Source organism: Sinohyriopsis cumingii, chromosome 9 (assembly GCF_028554795.1).
Source record: "Sinohyriopsis cumingii isolate HCF-2022 chromosome 9, ASM2855479v2, whole genome shotgun sequence".
In the NCBI taxonomy this organism is placed as follows: domain Eukaryota; kingdom Metazoa; phylum Mollusca; class Bivalvia; order Unionida; family Unionidae; genus Sinohyriopsis; species Sinohyriopsis cumingii.
The window spans coordinates 34,812,043-34,831,842 of NC_142969.1; the positions used below are offsets into that span (position 1 = coordinate 34,812,043).

A 19,800-nucleotide genomic window follows, 5' to 3' on the forward strand; every position below is an offset into this window, starting at 1 on the left:
AAGGCATGTTTATTTTTGGATGGTGGATGGTGAATATGGAGTTGAAAGGATTGAAAGAGACTGGAGGTTAAGAACCAGTGTGCACTACGTGAAAGAACTAAAATTAGCCAGGGAGATGATAGAAGGATTAATTGAAGAAGAAGTGAAGAGACTGAGAGGGCTAATAAATCCCCCTTATGTCAGAGTGGGAACATTAAAAGAAGCCCTGGAGAAGGTAGAAGAAGTAAGAAGGTTTTTGGAAGAGATAGAAAAAAGGTCAGAGTGGCCCTTTGTCAAAAGGAGTGTTGAAAGATTGAAAAACAAGGGGAAGAAAAGATGAGAAAGGTGATAGATGAAGAAGTGGAGAAAATAAAGGACAGGTGGGCAAAAGATAGAAAAGAAGAAGAAAATAGAAAGAAAAAAGAAGAACTAGAGAAACTGAACGCTAACTGGATAAAAATCCAGCAGAAGTTCCGAGCCATGGGTCACCCGGACTGGATACCGGAAACAGAAAAGAAGAAGAAAGGAATGATGGAAAAAATAAGAGGATGGATAAAGAAGTTAAGGAGTTAGAAGAAGAAACCCAAAGGCCCTTTTCAGGGCCACTCATAGGTCTCGAAAAGAGAATGACTTTCCATTGCCTACCCTTTTTTTATTATTATTTTTTTTTTTTTTTTTAAAAAAATCCCATGTTAATTTCCCCTTGTCCCTATACAGGCCCACGATTTATTCCCATTTTCTCTATACAAGCCCCACAATTTATTCCCATGTTAATTCCCCTTGTCGCTATACAGGCCCAAAATATATTCCCCATGTTAATTCCCCTTGTCGCTATACAGGCCCAGGGATTTTTGCCCATGTTAAATTTCCCTTGTCGCTATACAGGCCCAAGGGGTATTTTAATGCTAATTCCCATTGTCGCTGAAACGCCCCCATATACTACTTACGTTTGTACGCATGTGCAGTTGGATAATAAAGTTACACTGTTTATTTGCCCTTTCGTAGATGTCATTGACCATCGTCTATACCCAGTCCATCGTTTTGTTTGCAAGTGTGTGCTTGATTGGAAGAGTGTGTGTTTGTTTGTCCGTATGTAGCTGTGAGAAACTCCCAATTATCCACATTTCATCAACTGTTTTCTTCACAATGGTGGTTGCTGAATTATTGTAACTCTATATAACTTCCCTTTCTCATGTCTGTTTTGTTTGTATATTTGGGCGGTGGATATCCATGATGGGTGACAGATGGCAAGTTTAATAGTTAGTCCTTACCACTCTGGAGATTGCATGAAAAGTGTTGCATGTTTTAACAACCTAGACCTTTGTTAACCGATCGGCTTTTTTAAAGGGCCAGTGAGGATTCAAGAGTTATAAATATTATTCAATATACACCCCATTTTTTAAATGATGTTTTCAACTTTATTTTTTTAAATTTAAAGTTTAATTTAGACGTTCTAAGATTTTAGAATTACTCCTACTCAGTACTGTTTTTAAATTGTTAAGATTTGATTTAAAATTTATATTTTTACTTCCACATATTTTTTTAAATATTTGGGATATATCGTAAGCTCTCAATTCCGTATGAGTTCTTCTTTTTAATTATTTTGACTTCTTTGATTTTTGACCCATAAAAACTTACATTTATAAAATAAAGTAGTTTTTGAATTTTTTCTTACAATTTTTAAATTTCTTTTTAGAGGTTTTGCATTGGGGGGGAATTTTCATTTAGTCTCCACCGATTTCCAGATTGGTTTCTGAATTTGCAGACTCATTATAAGTTGATCATAATTGTTACATATGTATGAAATTTCATGTCAGTCTCTACTAAATTCCAAATTCGTTTCAGAACTTTTGATGTATTTGTAGTCTCTGCCATAATTTTACTTTTTTTCTTGTTGGAATTTCAGGTTATGCTAAAGTCCATGGCTGTGTTGGAATGTTAATGCTAGTTTTACTAGAAGCAGTTATTTTTGCACTTTCCTTATGGCTTTTCAATAAGTTAATTCCGTAATCGTTCATTAATTTTGTATTTTAGATTACTCGGATTTTTTAGTCCCAGGTAAAGTCCGTATTAGTTTCGGAATGTTCGTATTACTATTTGTATCAGTCGTTTCATTATAATGCACAATAATGTTTCTAATCTACTCTAAACACTGTGATAGATTCATAATATTAGCATTAGTTTTATTCACCGTCATATATTTTAGTATTACTATCCCGGGTTTGTTTTTCGTTCCCGCTAAAATCCATGTTCATGTCGTAAGATTAGTATTGCTCTTAGTTCCGGTCATTTTTTTTTCTAGTCTCCACTTTAGGCCAAATATGCCAAAATATAAATCCCTGATCGAAAAATGCATCCTGTGCGATGTAATGCAAGACATAGTAATAATAAATATCATTAATAAAAACAAAAATTCGCATACATAACATACATTCTTCCCCCCCCCCCCTCTGTTTTATTTGTTAGACTTGTCTATGTTTTGTATTTGCCTTTTGAAAAAGACTCATTAAGAGTCAAAAGCTCTCAGGTTAGTTAGATACTAGTTTTGCATTGTTCGTTGTCAGTTTATTGCATTTATCGTAAACAATCCCTGTCACATGTGTTCTATTGCGTGATCCAATGCACTTGAAAGGACTGCTATTCGCCACATGATTTTTAATTAATTAATGTTGGAATGTCAAGGTCGCTTTGGGTGTGACGACTGTCGGATAGGTCGTTATTAATAGAATGTCAAGGTCGCTTAGTATGTTAGCATAAAGTAGCAATTATAGTGTAACAAAGTTAGGATGATAACTCAGTACGTCTGAGTGCTGTATTTCAGACTGAGAAATTTGTATTTTGAATCTTGACCGCAGAATAGTATTTTATTCACAAAATTGAAGCCCATTTTAATACAAAAGCATTCCACGAAAAATCATATCACAGCATACCCTCCAAGTAAACAAAATACATCCCATACGATATAAAACAAAGTCATGACAAGGAACAAATATAATGAATGAAACGAGGATTCCAATGTCAAGCGTGCCAGAAACGTGATGTATCAATCCAGTATACGTAAAACAAAATGAATACAGTACATAAACTACCGTACACAGTAGACAAAATGGCATGTAAGCAAGATGTAAACACGTAACGGAATTATCTCAACTACAAAACAGAAAAACAATTCAGATGGTTTATAGAGTAAATATTAAACAATGCAAAACATATTAACATTTTTAAGCTTTAAGAAAAAGGCACTCAGCTATGATTTGCATGGTTAGTAAACTAGGCAAAATCATAAGTAAATCTCAATATCAGTGTGAGATTTAAACAAACAACAATCACCCCACTCCCATAATACGTTAGAGATTGTTTGCCATATTAAGGAATATTGATGTATTAGTAAGCATGTGAGAGTTAAAGACAAAGAACAATTTAATAGGTACAGCATTTTGTAATTGAATAAAACAATACAGTAATATAAATATACAGTGCTTGTCAATAATGTATTAGGTCTTTCCTTATGCTGATGTTTGACATTTACTGCAAATTAAAAAGCAAACACGTTTCAGACAACGCATGGATAATGCAAATTTATGCGATCCTGAGACAATAACTTTACCACATACGAAGGACATATGAAGGACATCAAGTTATACGAGCCTATTAAGTATACCAAGAGGAACATGTTTGATTTCCTACAAATCAGCGAGGAAGTTCCTGAAATTTTCCTGGATGAGCTAATTGCTGCTGTACCAATCAGAGAGTTTTCTGGTAAGAATTAAACTAGCGTATTTTTTAAAGTCTGAATCTGTATTGCTTGAAATGGTTGTTTTGAATATTCATCTGAGCATCCGAAAGGAAATAAATTTGCATTATATTGTTACTCTACTGTTCCCTTTCTAATAACTTTAACCGAATGCCTTGTTGTACGTTGGCTAATTTAGGTTCCCTACCATGCAGTCTGTTATTTCTATATTTAACATTGTTGACACTTTCCCTACTAATTTATATGCGGTCTCTTTACTGTATCAATTGGGAACAACAGGAATAAACACTTTGCAATATCAACAGTCTTTTCATATATATTAAAACACTGAATCAAAGAGAAAGCAACGTATTTGATGTAGTTAACATTCACTGGAATATTAAAATTTAAGGTAATAAATCTCGTCTGACGAGATACATTCAAGTCGTACTGCAGCGAAATTGACATTAGACTAGCATACTGACGAACCTAATCATCAAGACAGGTGTATGTATTTACCTGATTGCCTATATACATGCATATTTCGATCACCGGGCAAGAATGTACCCAACTAAATGGGCAAAAAATGGGCAATTTGGTTATGTGACATGTGCAATTTAAACTCCTTGAAACTCAGATTCAGAGTATTTTCATCCAATCTGCTTACAGTTAACATGGTAAGCATAAATGAATACTGCTAACCACATATTGCAAACACCAAGTTTAGAATTTAATTTAGCCCAACTTAGTGGACGGAGCATTCCAATCAAACCAGGGAGGTCAGTTTGAATTGTGGAAGATTCATAGCGTCATTGATGATGCATATGTCCAAATATACAGATTACTCCACCTTTATAAAACATGTGGAGAAAATATTTTATTCATATAAATGTTTAAAAATATGTCTTCCAATCAACACACTGATTTGTGCCGGTGGTATCCTGGGTCTGACCATCACATCAATAAAGCGTGTCACCGAAGAATCTAATACCGTATAGAAGTCTACTATATCCCATTCATGATTGTGTTTTTTTTCTTTTTTTCTTCTTCTTTTTTTAAATTTATTTAAGTTAAAAGCAACCATATTTAAACTCCATCATACACGGCTTGCTGTGTTTTTAGGAGCCATTGCTAGAGAAGACATTAGAGTTTCAAATCTAATAACCACGATCTTCTCCTTTTGAAATGAATCATATATTGATGATATTTAAATGACATTATACGAGTTATCTCGTATTCATGGCATTTTCAATCGTGTATAGGTATATCAAATAAAATACAAAATAAACTGGTTGTTTGAAGGTTCAGTGATATTATTCAGCCATACAATTTCACATTTTTACGCATGGATTTGGTTATGTCCACGTATTCACGTAACATTAAATTTTAAAACTTTTGTCCCAAGTGCTTTCAAATTATCCTAGAAAACATCACAAATTATACAGCGAAAATACTTCTGTAATATTAAGAGGCGAAAATAGATTGTAAACCGACCATGAAGAATTTTCACATTTACTTCTTACACTGGGTCCGCAAGGGATAGTGGGTTTTAAGCTGAACATGACATCTAAACTACACAATTACTGCGGGCCACCGCCGTTTCATTAGATTTGACGTGGCGCTGAAATTGTCGTTTGTAACAAAAGCGGACAAAGTAGTAATAAAACGTAACTATTTCTTAAAACAAGGTATCATCCTTGTATTGTATCTTAATAATTCTTTGCAAATTAAACTTCTTCTAAACGGACAGCGATGTGCATGAATTGCAGGCTCGCTCGCTATCAAATCAAAATAATCTGAGTGAAGTCAACGTTTAACAGGGTCGAGAGGGAATTTCTTCAAACATTTCAACAAAATTAGCACAATAATTTCAGTCACTGACATTATGAAAGCCCAATTATCATTAATTTCATATATGTCTTCATTATTATTATTATTATTATTATTATTACAATTATCATTGTCCGATACATGTTATGCTTTGAATTGATTCGAATACTTCTTGTTCTTAGTTATGAAATTCAAGCAAATTCTGAAAAGTCAAGACATTCTAAAACAAAATGATCTATAACAAGACAAATGAGTGCCTTAAATTACAATTGATGTAACATATTTAATCCATTACACCTACATGTTTTTAAATCTGATGTTTATGATCATGTATAGGTTACATGTTTCTTTAATCACTATTTTCTTACTAATGCGTTTTTGAGTATGTGTCCTACGCATATAATGGACTTTATTATGAACCTCCAATCACATCAATGGATCTTAATCATGCCATCCTTTGTCCATTGGTGCCAGTGGTCAAGAGCATTTCCAATTGCCTGATCCATATTAAGATATTTATAATTAGCTAACCGACCGAGGAACAAAACTGTCCGTCTTTCTTTTTCTGTCTCATTTTCAGCCAACTGTTGATAGGTGGCGTAGAGTTTCGTGTTGCGTTCATTTGGTACAGGATAATACGGGTCTCCATCGGACGTACTAAACTCTCGAACAAGTGTTGAATATAGAGATCGCTGATTCAAAAATTGCTTGAATTCCACAGTACGCGTGTATGGAACACGCATACTCGGTTCATTCACCACACTGGCTGGCTGCATCACTGCATCTCTATCCCCCATTTCAACTGTAAACTCCTCGAAATTTATGGAGCGATATTCAAGGCGATCTAATCCTCGTGAAGCGAAGTAGCCATCAATCGGACCAGTGAACACTGTGAAGTTAACGCCGTTGAAACAATGACGTTCGTGAAAATAGTCTGTATTTAAACGTACCTCGATTTGAGGATGGTCCAGTAACTCTTCGAAAACCTCAGTGTAACCACCAGAAGGTAGCATCTGGATGGGATCAGTAAAGTAACGGTCGTCTTTGCTATATCTTAGAGGAATACGTTCAAGGACGCTTGCATCTAGATGATCTGGGGATTTCCCCCATTGTTTCAACGTATAACTATGAAAGAAGTCGTTATATATACGATGTCCAAATCGCGCCACTGCAGATTCCATAGAGTTCTTGTAAGGAGCTTGAAATTTCACAGCCTTTGTTTCCTCGGCTAACCAACGGTGCATGTCTTCCTCACTTTGAACGGACGAATCGTACAGATTTTGAACCGTTTGTATGCATATTGGCACTGGTACATATATATAGTGATCACTGACATCTCGTGGGTATACCTTGGCAAGTACCTTGTGCTCCCATGGTTCCCATCTACCAAAAGCTGATATGAAATTCCATGCTTCTTGTCGATTGGTGTGGAAAAGGTGAGCACCATACTTTGATATACGAATTCCGAACTTGTTGACGTAATCGTAACAGTTTCCGCCAATATGGTCACGCGAATCTATCACAAGAATTTTCTGCTTTGTATTTTCAGCAAGAAGTCGTGCGATAACGGAACCAGAAAATCCAGCACCAACAATTAAAGTATCTACATTCATTGTAGATGAGTAAACTGATGCTTATTACAATAAGCGGCTGATGAAATCTTGGATAAGCTTGGCAAAGATTCTTAACTAAAAATAAAACATAATCGTATTATGATCTAATGAAAATTGTACATCTAGATAAACAAAATCCAATGCCACTTTTTGATTTTTGTTTGGAATGAAGAGATCAAAGCCCTATTGCGTCCGAATTGCAATGAATTTGGTACGCTGGATGAGCTTAGAAGAGCAATCTATAAAACAGTTACTTTCTTTTAGTGCCATTTTTATCTTCCGTCTCAAGTGGTTCTCTGAACAAGTCATGCATGCGAAGCATCTGTAATAGAGATGAAACATGTCTATTTAAAGTGCTTCTGACTACACGTTCGAGGTTAAATTGTTTTTAAATTTTAAACCTAAGTATATCCGTTTTTTGTTAAGACAATAGTTACGGCGCCGAAAATAGGACGTCATGGTATACTTACGATCGGCAGTGAAGGGTATTTTGAACATCTGGTAATGAAGATGTATTCGAAATTGTACCCATTAAGTATACTAGACAGATAATTTATTGAAAAGTTGTCGTAAAATTTATTAATAATTTTGTTTTTAGGTCACAAAAAGATAATTCTTACTCTTTTCACACTTAATGAGGACAGAATTTGTTAAAGTATTTGCGCAAAAGCTAAAACGTAATTTCAACAATTCATGCAAATCATTTACAATTCGTCGTAAACAAGCTTGTACATGGGCAGTTGTCCTGAGTAAAAAGGATTGTCTGTTGTTAATTACAACTACGACCGCTATTTGTATTGCCGTGCCCAAATATGCACTCCCGAGTTTGAATATTGCTGTACTTCTAAAGAATGTACACACCTATTTGTTTACTCCTATTTTCTTCAAATATAGAAGTTGGTTTTTGCACCAGTACGTTTACTGTCAGGATGTTTTGGAATGATGGTGTTTCAAAGTGTACAATCCATAGAAATCTCGTAGTAGGCAGAGATACGAATTGTATTATTCAGTATCTTATATATATATAAAGACAATGCAGGTCCTTCTGTCTTTGTTCTCTCAAAAGCGAACGAAACAGAACAAATATGTCAAGAATAACTCGAGCTGCATTATATACGAAGCTATCATTTTGTAATACAAATAAAAGGGGGAGCGAAGACAGGAATGAGTCAGAAAAAACGAGCGAGAAATGGTTCCTCTAATCATTTTACTTCCAAGAAAAAATGTTCTATGATTTATTTCAATTCGTGAATAAAAAGACTTATGATTGATTGAAATGTGAAATCAGAACATGTAGCTATCAAGGTTATTTTTTCAGTTTTCGAATCTTCATAATTTGTAGCAGATAGGCTTAAATATTTACCTATGTATATTTGTAGTTATCATTAAATTTGATATTTCAGATTATTTAGACGTATGTAGTAATGTTTCTTAATCATAATCAGTCTAGACATGGTAAAAAATCCATCAAATAATACGAACCTTTGGAACATTGTTTCTCCTCGTATGGAATTGGGATTTGATCGATCGGTTTATGGTATAACGTCCTAAATTTCAAGATAGGTAGGTACACATTTATTTTGTTTTTTTCTAGGAAATTTGATGAAATATTATTCTAGTTGTTTTAAATATTTACACATTGTGACAGTGATTCGTGCATTGTCAAGGATCAAAGCGATTCTGCTTCACTTATTGTCTCAGTCACTGTTGTTGCAAGATGTACCTGATAAAACCTTCATTTCTGAAGGATACTGGTGTTGACGAGATCAGAAACAATGAACCCAATTATCACTGCCATATGTGGGGACGAGAGGCGGTTGAATTAGACGTTTCCCTTTTGAAATGTTTGCTTGGAATGAAAGGTTATTAATCCTTATGCAATGTAGGAAAAATTGGAATAGACACATCTGTCGGATGAAAACATTCTTCAAAATCACGCCGCCAAATCCAAAACAAAGCCATCTAGCTTTTCGTGGCTTGGTGAGAAAAGTGGCATGATAAGGGAACGGCAATTATGCGTGAGTACAGAAGCCAAACGTTTGACAAGGACAAGTAAACAATCGCGATAAACGTCTTCCATCGTCTAAGATATGAGATTGTACCATTTGTTTTAAGGATACGCAGGCAGTCCTGAAAAGGTATCACAAAGTGTCCAGGAAGACACGAGAAAATGATTCGGAGAAGAAAACGGAAGAGGACGAAATGACTGACAATAACAATGATTTTTGTGACAGTTGACATTTCTGTCTCTGAGGATATTATTGAAGTGTTTTTGGACACGCATATATTTATATCCAACCTTCATCTTTGCGCTTAAGGAGGAGAAAGCTGTATTACTGACGTATGATACATTTATCAAGAATAGAACGGATATAATGAGTAATTTAGCAATATTGTACTGGTATGTAATTAATATCGATATGGACGAGGCCTAAATACAGATGTATATGATAAAAATCGCCAGTGGAACATTGAAATCATGCTTCTTCTTTGAATTATGTCAGGTCTTAATAATATATCCGATGATCAGGTTTGTGCAAACTCCAATTATTAGGGTTTTTTTTTGTTGAATGGATATGACAATTTCGGGCTTCATTTAAACTTGAAGAAGGATACATTTACATACTTTGTCATCGATGTTGTATTAATGCAATACTAAAAGCACAAAATTTAAAAACAAATACCTACGTGCATTACCAGGTTTCTGTTAGATACATAAAATTAACACTCTACGTGCAGAGGTAGATATGTTTACTATATTTCAGAATGAATTGACCCCATGCTAATGTACTTTTCCTGATCATGCATTTGTTATTGGTGGAGATTTCAATGCATATTTGTCTACTAGATGGATATATTGTGCATTATACCAATCGTGTTAATGGCGATAGAGTAGAATATATGAGGATTTAGCTATAGGAAGGTAGATAATTCTAACATAAACTGTAGAGAGGTGAATCACTATGGCGATAGTTTACTTGCGTAGTGTAAGTTATGCATATATAAAATGGCAAATGTTCCAAAATAACTCTTTATAAAACTATTCATCCATTCCGTGTCATTTAACTACAACAATAAATTAATAAATTAATTTACTGCTGCAAACAATGTTTCTTTGTATGTTTTACCACATTGAAAATACTGAAGTGAAATAAAACTGTTCCTCCCAGACATAAATAGATTTGGAACGAAGTGCAATGAAACAGATAAATTGAAAATATAAAGTATTCATTCCTGCATAAATCTGATACAATACCGTTTGCTCTGGAACTGGATGGACTTGATAACACTTTGAATATATTATGATAACGCAGCGCATAGCATGATGGTTGGAGAATAGAATCAATATACATGTCATATATGATCAGTCAAACTTGCGCTCTAACAAACGACACTGAAATGACTGTAAATTAACAAAGCGCCGTGGACATAATGGAATTTCAGGATTGTTTGTATGAGAGAAATGTTGACCTGTTTCAGGTCAAGGAAGTTCATCATGTGCCACCAAATATGAACATACATTGAATGAAGTAAATGAAAAGTGCAATTTAGATTATAAATTTGATTATGCAAAATGATTTTAGAAACTTTAAAGGCCCGATTACATCTGTAGGTTAAGAAGCTTAATAGACTGGTACCAAATGTTTTCTGATCTATTTGATATATCTTATTAAGTTAATCAAATCTGCACACTTAACCACACAACTAACATTTAATATACATTTCTTGAAAGAAGAAAAACAAGAAAAAGTGGACAGAGTGATTAGAAACGTATCACCTGGCAAAATTAAGGAATGATAACAATTCGAGTAAGAAACTGGTTGTGTTTATAAAAGACGTCTAGTAATATATTTCTATAATAAATTTATATTTTACATTTATCTTCGGGCAATCACTTTGATTGTCGGGCAAATCCAGTTAGACACATACTAATTTCATATGTAATGTCAGAAGCTATGATTAATCAGAGGTAGGCGACGAAAGCTTTCATTTTATTCAGTTAAAGACGTAGAGATATATCCTTGGATTAATATAATAGAAATCAGTGGAAGGGCTTCAATTCTTGAAAAAGTAAAATTAAGTATTTCTGGTGTCAAGATCCCATATATAGTTTTATTATTCCGTACATAGATCATTTAGTATATTCATATGTATGTTCCCTCTCAGTAATAACCGAGATAGACTAAAAACATTCGATACAAACTGTGTCTTTTGTAGAGATGTATACAGTGTGGGAGTTTATAATGAGGTTTAGCAGTGGGGCACCGTGCCCAAGATATGTGGTATCATCTCCCACCCATTCACACTATCCTGGTGCCCGGCCGACCAGCCCTACCAATAAACTCTTAACGCTGAGCGCCAAGCGAGGCAGCTGCATGTACCATTTGTATGCGTCTTTGCTATGATTCGGCCCATTGTTCGAACTTTTCATAAGTAGAAATTTCCGTATTGGTACTGACTGAGGTAGATTTAATTAACATTTGATACATACAGCGACTGTGTCCTTTGTACAGATGTGGAGGACGAATATAGTTTTAGCATGTCTAGAGCATCATTAGAAAAAATAATCAATATGTGATATAAATTAAATTTTGTGCATGCAATTAAATCTCATAAGAAGTAACAATCATGTGGTAACTTTCTTCTTACAATAACAGGTGCATACCTTAGTGCCTACTTCAATACCTGTAATTATTAGAACTGAATGACTTATGATTTTGAATGTGTAGTGCCAGTAGTCTCAAATGTGTTAATGTGATAGGTGCTGAAGTATAACAATGGTGTAGTCCAAATTGTCCTTAAATGAACTCACAATAATTCCAAAATAGTGATTAAGTCCGAAATATCAAAGATCAATTTGTAATTCCAATGAATAGTTAAAGTTAATATGTCCTCTCAAATATCACTTGAAACAAATAAAATTGATTCTTATAAACACGGATAGTAAGACAGGAATGAGTAATTCTGAAGTAAAAGACTTTTAGATAAAAGTTAAGTCATAATAACAATACCAGGATAAATTCGTCTATTCTTAATTTTTAAATAAAGCTAGACCTTGAACTCAACATTTGTAAACATGTTTACCTGCAATTAATAATGATCGTAAAATATAATTAAAAATCATATAAAAGTATTAGCTATGCAATATGTTGTTTACCATAAAACATCAAAAGATGTGGGTCGTCAGGTAGGCTTCTACCCTCAATTACTGACTAAGGTAAACCACAGAATACAAATTAAATATACATACCATTACCTTTGTAAATGTATTTAATTGAGAGTACTCGTATTATTTACGCACCATAACGTTATATTAATCTTCATAATTGACTACTAACTTAAAGTGCTGAGATAGCAGTATCACACCGGTGATAAGCTGATATGAGGCTGAACAATACTACTGATGTTCCTGTTTGTAATTAAATTAATTATATTTTCATTGTGTATTCGTCGTATTGACAAACTCTTTCGATTAGTAACTGCATACATATTATATTCATAATATATATATATATATATATATATATATATATATATATATATATATATATATATATATATATATATATATATTACAAGTGTATTATATACGTATGTTAAACTAATTTAATAAGGATATTCAACTACACACTTGTAGCATAATCCTATGACTTCGATTCGTGAGCATACATGTATGCAAACTATTGCGCCAGATATCCATGCTAAAGCCAAAATAATAAAATAGCCTTTACAATTTAACTGTCCGGTAGGTATATTCATATAAAGACTACCTGTATGGTATATCCATGTAAACGTAATTGTCAGTTATGTGCGTGAAAAAACTTTGTCCGACGAAATAGACCATACAGATGTGTACCTTGTATCGTCTACTTAATAAAAGACAGAAGAAAAACAACAACATATAGTGGGCTGCTGGCACTGCGTTTAAAACAGTTAAAACACGCGAGTTTGATATGCTCTCTAAAATTTTCAGATCAGATACATAAAAGATCTTCACACCTACCCGCCCCGCCTCCTCTTCTCCCCCCCCCCCGTCCTAGTTAATGAGAAGCAGTAGCCAGTTGCGCTATCACTTCGTGTATTGATTATTCCATCTATCACAAGCGCATCATGCCGACAATCAATCTACAGTTATCCCCCTTTAATCTATCTGGACATAGAACACAATTAATTTTACTATGTGTTCTCTATATTTGTTTCTCAGTACTGACCTTTCCACTGTGTGACAATCAATGCAAATCATATGTTAATCTAAAATACCTTCAAAGATGACTTCACGGTGAAGTTCTTGTCTAATGTTGACCTGCTCTTTTTTGAGATACTGGACTGTCAGCATAGCAGCATGTAAACAGAACACAGATTTCACTTCCGGATCATCACCAAGGCCTTATTACTCACTGTACACTGTCGCCGAAATACACACGGACAACAACACCCTGAGCTCATATTATCAAGAATAAACAGTTACCTTTAAATCCCTACCAAAAATGCATAAATAAACCTCTCCTAGCACCACCAAAATGAGAGAGGAAAAAATGTTCTAAAAATAGACATGAACTACATTCGTGGGTACTGAACTGGAAGTATTAATTGTCACGTAATTCCATCTGGAAGTACAGAATGGAAATGGCAGTATGATTAACTCGGTATATTTAATGAAAAACTGTATCGGTAATTATCTTTCTTCAAAATATATTTCCTGACTTATTTGCCCCAAGGTGGCTACACCAGTTGCCTTGGTAACTCGTAGCCTTTAAATGTTCTGTAATTTTGACAAAATAAGTTTCTATTTGCTTGTAAAATAATAGTCTAGGCACGAAAAAGCATCTACAGATGCTAGTAAAAATAATATTTTTCTCAGACGTTTACTACAGATTTATCTCTACTTTTAAACGTTAATGTCTTTTAGAAAGCACCGCCTACGTATTGCTTTAGGCTTTGTATATCTGATACAAAAGTCACTGTATTTAATCGTGCGAGAACATTACAAACATGTGTTTGTTTCTTATTTTTCTCACAACCTAGAGTAGTAACCATACATTTAATTTTCTACACTACTACGTTGACTATTACAGTCAGGTCATATATATGTATGGGCACTAGTTAGAAATGCGTGAATAAATTAGCCTGGTTTTACATGCAGTAATAATTTACAGCATCAAACTTGTTATGACGATAATTTTAAGTACGATGAAATACTCTTAATTACTGTGCTGTTAGCTCATTTGTGTTGAAATTGGTATGGATGAAGATATGGTCTAACTGGTGATCTTATTGTACAGTACTTATCAATGGACTCGTCACAGCGTTTGTTTCTTTTCATTTTGTTGAAGAAAAAAAAATTGATAATCTGTTAGATATGCATCACCCCAACAGGTAATAAGACAAGCGTGTACTTTGTAGACCATTGCTTTGCAAAAAACGATTTCCTTTCACTCAAGTCCTGTCCCGGCAGTGCGGACTGAAATTTTGTTTTGAATATTCTCACCGATGTGGACTTGCAAACAAAGAGTATAACAGAAAAATATAGAATTAAAGAAAATACAAATATAAATCACACTGATTAAAAGATAGCTGGTCAAACCAACAGCCTGCTTTTGAACATCTTGTTTGCGGTCCTAGTAAGAACTTTATTGCAGAAACGTTTTTTGGCTCAGTAACTTTTTCTGTATATTTATAAGTTCTGACACGTGGTCTTTGATCAATGATAATTTGATGGCTACCTAAATACCCAAACCGAGTGCAACAGAATTTGCAATTTACTGAGCAATTATATTTGTAAAATTCTGATAAATAAATTATCCTTTGTTTTCTTTCTTGAAACTTTAGATTCATTGAGTTACTTCCAGATATTTTTTCTCAAAATTTATTATTACTGAAGTTTTTTTAATAGTTTTTTTTTTTGGAGTATAAACATATACACAATATGATATAACCCATTGATTTGTTAATGTGTTTCACTCGCCACTTCTTTCCGTGACTTGATGGATCCATGGTTCTGTATGAGTATATGTCTATAGTATTACCACTCTATCATTATTACAATAAAAAGTCATATCTTTTTCTTTTAACAAGACCATTCTTCTGCCAAGACCTTTCCAGATGTTTGCGTTCGATGACAAGAAAAGTCTTGATTTTTATGTCATAAAACATTTTGTATCTCATTAAAAGGGTTCGATACAATTATATTGGTATATTCCGTTTAAATGTTTCATAGATAATAACAGTTATGAAAAGTGTAACCTTTCAGTCGGCTTGCATGGTACAAGGAACTACTAAGAAATAGGAAAATAATTCAAGTTTACTTGAGCAAGCAGACTCGTGAGTTCAAAATATGTGTTATTTGGATAACTGGACAATTCAATTAAATCAAACCAGAGTTTCACAAACACGACTGTTGATTGGTCATTTTCTACCCATAACTTTGTTGCCATAGTTTCCCTATTTATCGTAACTGGAAGTCGCTTCAGTTAACAAAAATGTCTGTGATTTAAAACAAAAATTTAGAAAAAAATAAAAATAGAAATTAGGTAAAGGTCAAACTTAACTTACCCAAGGATGAAAATCTAGTTCAGGGCATAAGTTTGCTTGTCTCCCAACATTTTCAGCAACATGTTAACGAGCATTGTTGAATATTGAGAGTTGTATTCTTCTTTTAAGCTGTATTCAGCCGGCCAGGGAAGTGTTGCATGTATTGGATCGACATGTTGCATCAGCTGTCGGTTTCATGTTTATCATCAGCCATGGAAAAAATAAACTTGCCCACAGCATTTTCGACCTTTTCAAACGAATCAATAGAGAAGTACATGCAATCGTGCTACCTTTCATATGTTCATGTTGTCGCCATCTCTAGCGAACCAAAACGTCTAAGCAGCGAACTTGCTAAAGTACGTCACGACATGCTGTAAGCAGACATTTTGCAGTGAGACGCCTCAATTTAATTACAATGTCGAAGTCATAATGATTTCCAAAACGTTGATCCTGTACACCCAAACTAAAACAGTATTGCTTCCCTGTAAATATGTTCCTAATGGTAATTTGTTTTCCACCAGCAAGGTGATATTAAAGTACTCATTGGCCATGAATAACTGTTAGCGCAATCAATGTCTTACGCAGCCGTCTCAAACATTTTGAAGTGCAAGAATGGTTACTCGAGTGAGACCGTTGTGCTCTCAGATTTCTTGATGTTAAAATGTGGCTTAATGCAAAAAATTAAAATAATGATCTGCTTAAGTCCTATTTTAAATCTGAGTAGAGAGTGTCAACCAAGCTGATCAGCATGTATTTTACATATTTTGTTATGTCACGCAGTTTAGAAACTCATATTGATTGATAGTGCTTTTTCAGCGCATCAGTTCTGTAAGGCCACATAGCGCAATACGAAAGGCTATATGATAAATGTTTCATTACAAGAAGTGATACTTATCAACTAGCAATAAAACGAAATAAACTCAACGATGAGACGATGATGATAATATATGATGGTTTCTGATCAAAGCGGATTGTAAATGTTGTGTATAAAGGGTAATCATACAAAACATGTAGGGGGATTGACAGTACACACGAATAATACAATTTGGCACTATAGGGTCAAAAATGGCACTTGGGGGTTATACGGAGAATCCTATATTAAAATGGTCCATAGATTTAACATGCAATCACTTCTTTAATGAGGATCTTGACTCCTCGAAGTGCAATCACTTCCTTCTAACTCGACTTAGAGTGTACCACTGAGCCTCTGCTTGCTCTAGCAGCTGTTCCAAGGCCACTATTACATCTTCCGCTTCCTGCTACTTTTCGATCTTTTTATTCTCCAGAGGTTCTTGTCTGATTAACGACGATTAGTACGACTGACTTATCGACGTTTTCGGCAATTCAACGATGCACGTCGACGTATCCAAAGGGAAGAATTTTACCCTTAATATGCGTGATCAACGGGTGAGCACTCGTGATCAGTCATATCTGCACATGTGCTCCCGTGTCGATACTACGTACACGACGCTTTAATGCATGCGCGTTGACATCGTACGTACATGCATACAAAGCAACTTATAAACAACTATTTCCAATGGGGTCCTAAGGGATGCAGATTTCGGGACACGGTACATTTTTTAATATTCCACTAAGGTAAGAAAGTTATATTATGCATGAAAATCAGATTTCAGAATTAAAAATATCACACAAATATGCATTCTATTAAAATATGGTTGAACTACGTTCTCGTGATTTGTTTAGTCTTAAAAGGATGCGACTTAACAGTTGATTTGCAATGTCATATGTTGGAAATGTTCTTGATAAAACTGGATATGTTCCAGTTCAGTCACTTATGGTGCTGTGAAGGAAAGTTGTGGAAGCTACGTTGCCAACACGCGATATAACAAAGTTAAATTTACTGCTCTTTTGACAGAACAGTAATTTACACGATTGTAAGATGGACATTTCTCAGAAGCAAAACTGTTACGAGCATGATTTAGTGTTAATTGGTTCACTCTATCGTCCACTTTTATCATTCCGACCGAGGAAAGTTTATAATGTCTGAAGCTTGATTTGGGTTTAAGTTTGCTTATAATTCAGTTTTTCTGTGCTATTTAGAGCTTGGTTTTGAGATATTTTCAGTATTTTATCGAAGTGTTTTTCTTTTCGATTAACAGTGCATGAATATGGTGAACCATGATTACAGAAAGATATAAATTTTAAAATTTGCTACGTGTAATTAGAAGTATGCATGGTCGCACTCATCTTGGCATTATGTAGATTATTTATTCGGTTGGATCACGACTACGGATAAATCTTAAATGACAAAACAATACAGAAAATATAGTGAGATTCTAGCATTTCAAGTATTTTCGACAACGGTTTCTTTTGAATGAAGGCTTGATATAATTAAGTATTAACTCTAATTTTCAGAAATTCAGTTTCAGTAATACTAACACGTTGATACTTTATAATCTTTCTCCTTTCTGTCAGGTCTCAAAACACATTTCGATATAAGACATTAAGCTAAAATACAGCTACAGTATACATATATGAGCATTGAAATTATACAGACTGTTTTACAATTATTTGTTTTTGATTTTGCTGATTTTATAAATGGTTGTGGTAAAGGAAACTAAATCATAATGACACTCGTATTATGAAACGAAAAACGAATTTATTCGAGACTAAACAAAAGCAAAATATATTCTGAAAATGGCTGAACTAAATGTAATGAAGATGAACCTCATTTTTTCCGGAGAAGACGAATTTATTAAATGACCGAGACAAAAGTAATTACATAGATATAGTGGATTTCCCATTCACGTTGTCGAGAGATAAGTCTCGTATACTTTATTTTTATATATCACCGCACTAAATATGAACAATTGTATACTAACCTACAAACTATTTCCAGCTTAAGAGGGGGACATCAGCTTCATTCATTGCGAAGCTCACGGTAAAGCTTATTTTTAATCCAAACCTCTTTAATATCTCTAAATTTGGGAGTGTTATCAAGCCCATGCTAGATGATGTCAAGTGCTTCGGTGTTTTTTTAATAAATATATTGTCTAGAATGTATATGCACTCTCTTTCCTGGAATAGCGAGAGACCCAAAACAGCATTCAAATTATTTTTAACATGACTAAATGTTTTGTACATGATATCCACTTCATAGGGTTTGTGTTAGACCAATATTTGATAAACATCCACACATTGGAATTTGAGATTTTTTAAATCGACTTTAGATCTTTAATCTGGACGACTGAACACTAGATTTTAAGGCCGGTAACGCAAATTGGATAAAGCACTCTTAAGATCTCGACTCCATTACCCAGGTAGCTTGTTTTAAATTGCCTTGTGAACAATGGCTACAGCACATCAGGCAAAGAAACCTTGTATCAAATTCCAGTGGTCGCATTTTACTATAGTGATGCAATCTCCAAAACTGTAAAACGAAGTTCCTTATCAGTGTACAGCATATCAGTGAATCCTCTCAGATTACTCGTAATGCATCTCTGAATAATTTTAAGACCTATTTATCCAATTATTAAATGCCATATTAAACTCTCTTTTTGGCATTCTTGTTTATACAATAAATCTACTGTACATTAACCACATGATGGATTGCAATACATATTCCTGTGGGAGAAATTTTTGATAACGAGATACATCTAATATATGTATATTTGAAACTAAATTAGTACTGTATGCAGGCTATGACAAAATTTGGATCCTGTTTAGAAAACAAAGCGTCAATGACATTTACGTTTAGTACATTTTCGTACGTATGAATCACAACACATTTCAAAACACATTATTTGGTAACTTCTGAAAATGGAATACCAAATCAATGTCACACTTTAGGTCAGCGATTTACAGAGTTTATTCAAAACACCCGTCGTAAAAAAAGATTTTTGGTGAAATAAGAAAACTACTACTACTGAGACGAACGTGAAGATACCATTTATATCTGTCAAAAAGAAGACATTGGACTCCAATTTTTTCCAAGCGTCCATTGAGAGCAAAAGAGTCCTTAATTGTAAGTGTAAAGTGTTTAGATCCAGGTTTTTATATTTGGAATGCATTTTGTTTTATCAAATACCAACACATTTAGGTAAGAAATTTGAATGTAAGGAAAGGTAATAGAGGTGAATGAACAAAATAAAA

The 19,800-nt window shown here is 34.1% G+C and overlaps 2 protein-coding genes across 4 annotated transcripts in view; one reads left to right on the top strand and one right to left on the bottom strand.

The window, feature by feature from the left end:
* Nucleotides 1–2,824: 2,824 nt before the first annotated feature.
* On the bottom strand, nucleotides 2,825–16,378 carry LOC149791527 (uncharacterized). The gene is made up of 2 exons (XM_089970057.1): nucleotides 15,709–16,378; nucleotides 2,825–7,477 (listed from the first exon to the last, which is right to left on the bottom strand). Exon 2 carries the CDS (start codon nucleotides 7,153–7,155, stop codon nucleotides 5,974–5,976), a length of 1,182 nt encoding a protein of 393 aa, XP_089826183.1. The 5' UTR covers nucleotides 7,156–7,477; nucleotides 15,709–16,378; the 3' UTR covers nucleotides 2,825–5,973.
* LOC149791528 (beta-1,3-galactosyltransferase 5-like) overlaps nucleotides 2,831–19,800 on the top strand; it is a 258,369-nt gene continuing 241,399 nt past the window's right edge. For all 3 annotated transcript variants that reach the window (XR_016423369.1, XM_089970059.1, XM_089970058.1), the window contains exon 1: nucleotides 2,831–3,738. Coding sequence is in view for 1 of the 3 variants with exons in the window: in XM_089970059.1 (XP_089826185.1) it covers nucleotides 3,603–3,738 (136 nt within the window). In the remaining 2 variants the exon portion in view is untranslated. The remainder of the gene's footprint in view (nucleotides 3,739–19,800) is intronic.